This window comes from Trifolium pratense, linkage group LG2 (genome assembly GCF_020283565.1).
Source record: "Trifolium pratense cultivar HEN17-A07 linkage group LG2, ARS_RC_1.1, whole genome shotgun sequence".
Taxonomy (NCBI): Eukaryota; Viridiplantae; Streptophyta; class Magnoliopsida; order Fabales; family Fabaceae; genus Trifolium; species Trifolium pratense.
In genome coordinates this window covers 42,982,921-42,989,970 of record NC_060060.1, presented here as the reverse complement: position 1 = coordinate 42,989,970, position 7,050 = coordinate 42,982,921, and the positions used below count along the sequence as shown (strand labels likewise).

General features: G+C 48.6%; 1 protein-coding gene across 1 annotated transcript; it reads left to right on the top strand.

The window, feature by feature from the left end:
* The first annotated feature begins 1,015 nt into the window (after positions 1–1,015).
* On the top strand, positions 1,016–1,612 carry LOC123904740. Its single transcript, XM_045954367.1, has 2 exons — positions 1,016–1,287; positions 1,441–1,612. The coding sequence occupies exons 1-2, from the start codon at positions 1,016–1,018 to the stop codon at positions 1,610–1,612; spliced, it is 444 nt and encodes a 147-aa protein (XP_045810323.1).
* The last annotated feature ends 5,438 nt before the right edge of the window (positions 1,613–7,050 follow it).

Below are 7,050 nucleotides of genomic sequence, written 5' to 3'. Positions count from 1 at the left end.
ACATACGATGGCTCGACAGACCCAGACGAGCACATCGAGAATCTGGAAGCTCTCCTCGAGTACATAAATGTACGAGGCTCTATCAAGTGTAAGCTCTTTCCCACGACTCTGAGGAAAGGCGCTATGGCTTGGTACAAGAGTTTGCGCCAGGATCCGTAGACTCCTGGTCGGACCTATGCGCCCGCTTCCGAGCTCATTTCACCTCCTCGAGGCGTCATCCAAAAACTGAAGCAACCCTCGAGGCCATCATTCAAGGCGAAAACGAACCTCTAAGGTCCTACCTCGAGCGGTTCAACAAAGCAGCTGTAGAAGTAAAGGTCGAGGAGAGCATGAAGCTGTATCTCCTCGACAGGGGACTACATCGGGACAGCGACTTTGCTAAAGCTGTCGGGATCGAAGAGCCAAAGACGTTGGATGCATTCTTCGAAAAGGCAAAGAAGTACATCGCCTACGAGGAGAAACAGAAGGCCATAGGAGCGAGAGAAGGTCGAGCCCAAGGAGAAACGAGGCAATATCTCGAAACTCCACCCCACCGAGGAGGCATTCCCCTAGTAGGGATAATCCTCCTCCTCGCCACCAAAGGAACTGATCCCCCGAGGGAAGGGACGGCCACCAAGGCCCCCTATCCCGAAGGATCCGGGAACTCCCTTTGCCAGTCGGTCTTGAGAAACCACCGGCAATGGATACATACGATGGCTCGACAGACCCAGACGAGCACATCGAGAATCTGGAAGCTCTCCTCGAGTACAGAAATGTACGAGGCTCTATCAAGTGTAAGCTCTTTCCCACGACTCTGAGGAAAGGCGTTATGGCTTGGTACAAGAGCTTGGCGCCAGGATCCGTAGACTCCTGGTCGGACCTATGCGCCCGCTTCCGAGCTCATTTCACCTCCTCGAGGCGTCATCCAAAAACTGAAGCAACCCTCGAGGCCATCATTCAAGGCGAAAACGAACCTCTAAGGTCCTACCTCGAGCGGTTCAACAAAGCAGCTGTAGAAGTAAAGGTCGAGGAGAGCATGAAGCTGTATCTCCTCGACAGGGGACTACATCGGGACAGCGACTTTGCTAAAGCTGTCGGGATCGAAGAGCCAAAGACGTTGGATGCATTCTTCGAAAAGGCAAAGAAGTACATCGCCTACGAGGAGAAACAGAAGGCCATAGATTTGAGGAGGCCTAAAAATCAAGAAAAAACCAGGAACCACGAAAAAGATGAAGCTGGAACCTCGCGAAGAGGTAACGAGAAGGGAAAGGAGGAAAGGATTAAGGATTCCAAACCTCCTCGAGGAAAGTTTACAACATACACTCCACTAAATGCGTCAAGAGATCGCATTTTCGCCGAAGTCTCCGCTGCGGACTTCAAAAAGGCTGGGATCCACTTCCTAAGACAGCAGCCCATGAAGGCAAATACTGATAGGACGAAATTTTGTCGCTATCATAAAAGCCATGGACACGTTACTGAGGACTGTGTCCACCTAAAAGACGCCATCGAGATTCTGATACAAAAGGGCTATGCCCGAAGGTACGTTCAGAACGACGAACAAGGACAACAACAACAACAGCAACAACGGCGGGAACCTCAAGAGGTCGCAATGGCCATTGATGTTCCCGAGTAGGAAAATAGAGGCATCGTCCTTCAGGCACTTGCCATCTCGGCACCTGAAATCCAACTCCCATCCCTGGGGTCGGACGAGGGAGCGCTCATGAGGCATTTCAACGCCCACCTGAATGGCTCATGGGAAAACTTCCCAAAAGCACTAGTGATAACAGGGGGAGGGCTCAACAAGATCACCCTCGGCTCAGTAAAAAGAAAGTTCGAGGAGCTGGAAAACGTTTGCTCAGTGACTCCCATCACCGTTTCCAAACCTGAGGGAGACTCCGACCCACTGGCCTTCTACAAATCAGAAGTTCCTGGGGGCTCGCCAAACTATTAGATACCACTGTTGGTAAGGGCTCGCATGGCGAACTTCGACGTCCACCGCATCCTCGTAGATCAGGGGGAGCTCGTGCGACGTAATGTACTCGGGGCTTTTCAAAACTTTACAGCTGTCGGAGAAAAACTTGGTTCCTTACGTAGGACCCGACCTTCAGGGGTTCAACGGGTCGACTACCAAGCCTTGGGGATATGTGGACCTCATCGTCACCTTCGGCGAGAAAAAGGCTATAAAATCCGTGAGGACACAATTCATGGTCGTCGACTGTCCTTCGCTGTACAACTGCATCATAGGCAGAACTACTTTAGCGGAGCTATTTGCTGTGTCGTCCACCATTCACTTGAAGCTGAAATACTACACACCGGACGGCCAGGTCGCCACCATCAACGACGACATAGCTGCTGCGAGGAGATGCTTCGAGGCCGCGGCAAAAAATCTGAGCACCGTGGCTACCCCTAAGAAAACTGAAAAGAAAAATCCGGGGGTAAACACTATTGGAGGTTCCGTCGACATAGATGCTCGACTCACAAAAAAGGAGCATCAGGAAGAGAAGCAGAAGGACCTCACCGATGCTGAAAAGAAAATCTACCGCCCAATTCCGGACGGAGATTTCGAGCTTGTGCCCTTGGGCGAAGACCCCCTCAAAGGGATCAAGATTGGAACTGGGCTCCCCGACTTGGTCAAAAAGCAGTTGATCGCCTGCCTTAAGGACAATGTTGAACTGTTCGCCTGGAGCGCTGCAGAGATGCCCGGTATCGACCCTGAGGTCGCTTGTCACCAGTTGACTTTAGATCCTAGGGCTAGTGCCGTTGTTCAGCGGCGTAGGAAGCAGTCTCCCGAAAAAGCGGAGGCTGCCGAAAAAGCTGTAAAAGACCTCCTCGAGGCAAATTTCATTTCGGAAGCTAGGTATACCACCTGGCTATCCAATGTTGTACTTGTTAAAAAATCGAATGGAAAATGGCGCATGTGTGTTGACTATACCGATCTTAATAGGGCTTGCCCTAAACTTACCCCTTACCTAACATAGACAAATTAGTAGATAATTCATCCGGATTTAAATTACTATCGTTTATGGACGCGTACTCGGGTTATAATCAAATAAAAATGGCTGAAATCGATAAAAAGAAAACAGCATTTATGACCGAATCAGGTAATTATTATTACAACGTAATGCCTTTCGGGCTTAAAAACGCAGGCGCCACATACCAAAGGATGATGAACAAAGTCTTCAATAATGAAATCGGTGACATGCTCGAAGTATACATGGATGATATGATCGTCAAATCCGAAGATGAAGTCGATCATACAGCCCATCTGAAAAGAGTATTCGACCAAGCGAGAAAGTATAACATGAGATTCAATCCTGAAAAATGCACGTTCGGCGTAAAAGCTGGGAAATTCCTCGGATTCTACTTGACCGAAAGAGGAATCGAAGCTAACCCCGATAAATGCAGAGCGTTCTTTGAATTTCCTACGCCGGACTCAAAGAAATCAATCCAATCATTAAATGGGATGCTCACAGCCTTATCTCGTTTTGTCGCAAAATCCGCTCAACACGCGCTACCTTTATTCAAATTACTTCGAAAAGAATCCGCATTCGAATGGACAAAGGAATGCGAGGATGCGCTACAACACTTAAAACGAGCACTATCCGAACCTCCAGTCCTAACACGACCCAACGAAGGGGAAACCCTATACCTTTACCTCGTCGTAGCATCGGAGGCCATCAGCGCCGTTCTCATAAGAGAAACCGAGCAAGGGCAAAAACCCGTCTATTTCGTGAGTAAGGCCCTGCAAGGACCAGAACTCCGATACTCACAGATTGAAAAAACGGCCTTAGCAGTAGTCATGGCCGCGAGGAAGCTAAGACACTATTTCTTAGCTCACTCCATCGTTGTTCGAACCGATCAACCGATTAAGCAACTCCTTGCGAGGCCAGACATGACAGGACGAATGCTAAAATGGTCACTCGAGTTGTCCGAATTCGAAATCTTTTTCGAAAGCAGAAAGGCTTTAAAAGCCCAAGTGCTAGCAGACTTCATAGCCGAAATGACCACGCCATCTACCCCGGATAAAAACAAATGGACCATCTTCGTAGATGGATCCTCGAATCCACAAGGGAGTGGTGCAGGTATCATACTCGAAAGCGGTGAAGGAGTGCTCATAGAAGTTTCACTCGAACTCGCCTTTCCAACCACAAACAACCAAGCCGAGTACGAAGCCTTCTTGGCAGGATTAAGGTTGGCTCAGGATATGGAAGCCGAGGAAATTAAGATATTCACGGACTCACAACTCGTCGCATCACAAATAACCGGGGAATACCAAACAAAAGACGAGCGACTCACGGAATACTTAAACTTAATCAAAGAAAAATTAACCAAATTCAAACAAACCGAAGTCAAGCACGTTCCTCGCGAACACAACGCAAGAGCAGATATCTTATCAAAGCTCGCAAGCACTAAGAAAAAGAAGGGTGGAAATCAATCGCTTATTCAGGAAACGCTATCCAAACCAAGCATAGTGAAACCCACCGAGGTGTTCCTGATATGCGAAATCAACGCCAACAGCTGGATGACACCCGTGTTCGAATTTTTGAACACCGGAAACCTCCCACTTGACAAAAAAGAGGCAGCTAAGGTCAAAAGAAGAGCCTGCGCATACGTAATCCTAAATGGAAAGATGTACCGCCGAGGATTTTCCATCCCTCTGCTGAGATGCGTCGAGGAAAGCGAGGTAACCTCGATCCTCAGCGAAATCCACGAAGGAATAAACGGTCAACACGTCGGTGGACGCTCCTTGGCCAGAAAAGCCTTGCGAGCAGGATTCTATTGGCCTACCATGCAAGCAGACGCAAAAGAGCATGTCAAAAAATGCGACAAATGCCAACGTCACGGGGATATGCACTTGGCCCCTCCAAACGAGCTAAAAACGCTATCGTCCCCGTGGCCGTTTTCTTGGTGGGGGATGGACCTCTTAGGACCGTTTCCAACGGCAGCAGGACAAAATAAATACTTAATAGTAGCTGTCGACTACTTCACGAAATGGATCGAAGCCGAACCTCTCGCCCACATCACAACATTCAACGTGTTGCGATTCTTCAAACGCAATATACTTGTGAGGTTTGGGATCCCTCAAGTCGTCATTACAGATAACGGGACTCAATTCACGGACAAGAAAGTGCGAGAGTTTATGACAAAGATAGGTACAACCCAACACTTCACCTCTGTCGAACACCCTCAAACGAACGGCCAAGCCGAAGCTGCGAACAGGGTTATATTACGAGGACTCAAAAGGAGGTTGGATGAAGCAAAGGGAAAATGGACAGAAGAACTACACAGTGTACTCTGGTCATACCGAACCACTCCACATTCTACAACGGGAGAAACGCCTTTCCGACTGACGTACGGAACAGAGGCCGTAATTCCAGTAGAAACCGGAGCATCCTCCTTCCGAACGGAAGTACCCCTCGAAGGGGAAGACAACCACGAAATGCTTAGAGAGGAGCTCGACCTCTTGGAGGAACTCCGAGAAGCTACTTTGAAACAAAAAATAGCAAAACGGCATGATAAAAAGGTCATCAAGCGAGAATTCGACGTTGGGACACTAGTACTACGACGTAACCAAAAGGATTCCCGCGAGGGTAAACTCGCGGCAAATTGGGAAGGACCTTATCGTGTCCGAGCCAAAACCGAAAACGGTGCTTATTATTTGGAAGATCTTTACGGAAAAGAAATTCCTCGACCTTGGAATGCCGAAAAGCTCAAAAATACTACAGTTGAGGGAAACTCAAAGCCGTCCCTCGACGAAGGCTGTGTCTTCGCCCATGAGAAGCACGCCTATACAACGGAGGAGTGCTTAGGTACGGGCATGAATCTTAAAATATAAAACAAAGTCGAGACATTTTGAACTCGATGATGTTGGCGAGGATAGTTCTAGACCACGGAACACCATCGCCGTAGTACACGCCCGGTAGAACCCCAGCTCGCGATGGGATGTTCACACCCCGAGGAGGAAAGCTTAACAACAACCCCTCTCCTCGTTGTTAGTTTGGATAAACATCTCCAAACACTTAGAATGGTTCCCCACACCTTCTAAGCCCGGCATCAAATGGTACCAGCTACCACAACGATGACCATCATCCAAGCACACACTAGCGCGAAGAAACGAGTAGTTCGGCGTATAGAATGTTTGGAAAATTACCAAGTTAAAAACCTCAAGGTTGGTCGAGCACAAACAAAAAGCATCAAGCATACAGGTCGTCACAACGAAAAGATAATCAAAGCACGAACCTAAAAGCGTTGAGCATACAAACGATCGATTCGACATTCAGAGGAAATTAAAAGCATCGCCATACAAACCCTAAATCTTGATGAGATAAAGGTAAAAGAGCAGGTGGATAAATAGAAGTACTGAAATTATAAAAACCACAAAGGGTCATAATTGTCGGTTACATCAAAGGGGCAAGTGCCCGAACAAGACAAAAAAGAAAAAAAACAAATTTACACTTCATCATCAGGAGGGGTGACAATAGCTCCATCCCTCACCTCCTTCTCCTCGTCTAAACCTTCCTCGACCAAGCTGGGGTTAAGAATCCTGAGCTGAGCCACTGCATTGTTAAAACTAAAAGCTGCAGCAGCAACCATGTTGGACTCAAGCTCCTGGATCTTGGCGATCAAAACAGCACGAGAGGAGGAAGCATACTCCCCCTGAGGGTCGAGCTCCTTCTCCCGATCTTCAATAACCTCAGTAACTTGGAGCCTCTCCAACTTCCCTTCCAGCTCGCCTATCAAAACCTTCTGCTCATCAGCCTTCCGCACAGCACTATCCCTCTCCTCCGACACCGTCTTGAGCCTATCCTCCGCTTCCTTGAGGTTGGCCGAGAGGGTCTTGCGCTCTTCCCTGTACACCTCGCAGGAGGCCTCGGATTCTGCCAGCCTCCGCTGCAACAAAGGCAACTCCTTGCGAGCTTCATCCCTCTCCTCCAAGTACTTGCACTCCCGACCATTCAAAAAAGTCGCCACCTCGACCAATTTGAGCAGAGCCATGGATTGGGCAGCTATTTCGGTACGGAGAGCCTCGGGACCCATATCCGAGAGGATGGCCTCATCCGCTGGATTAAT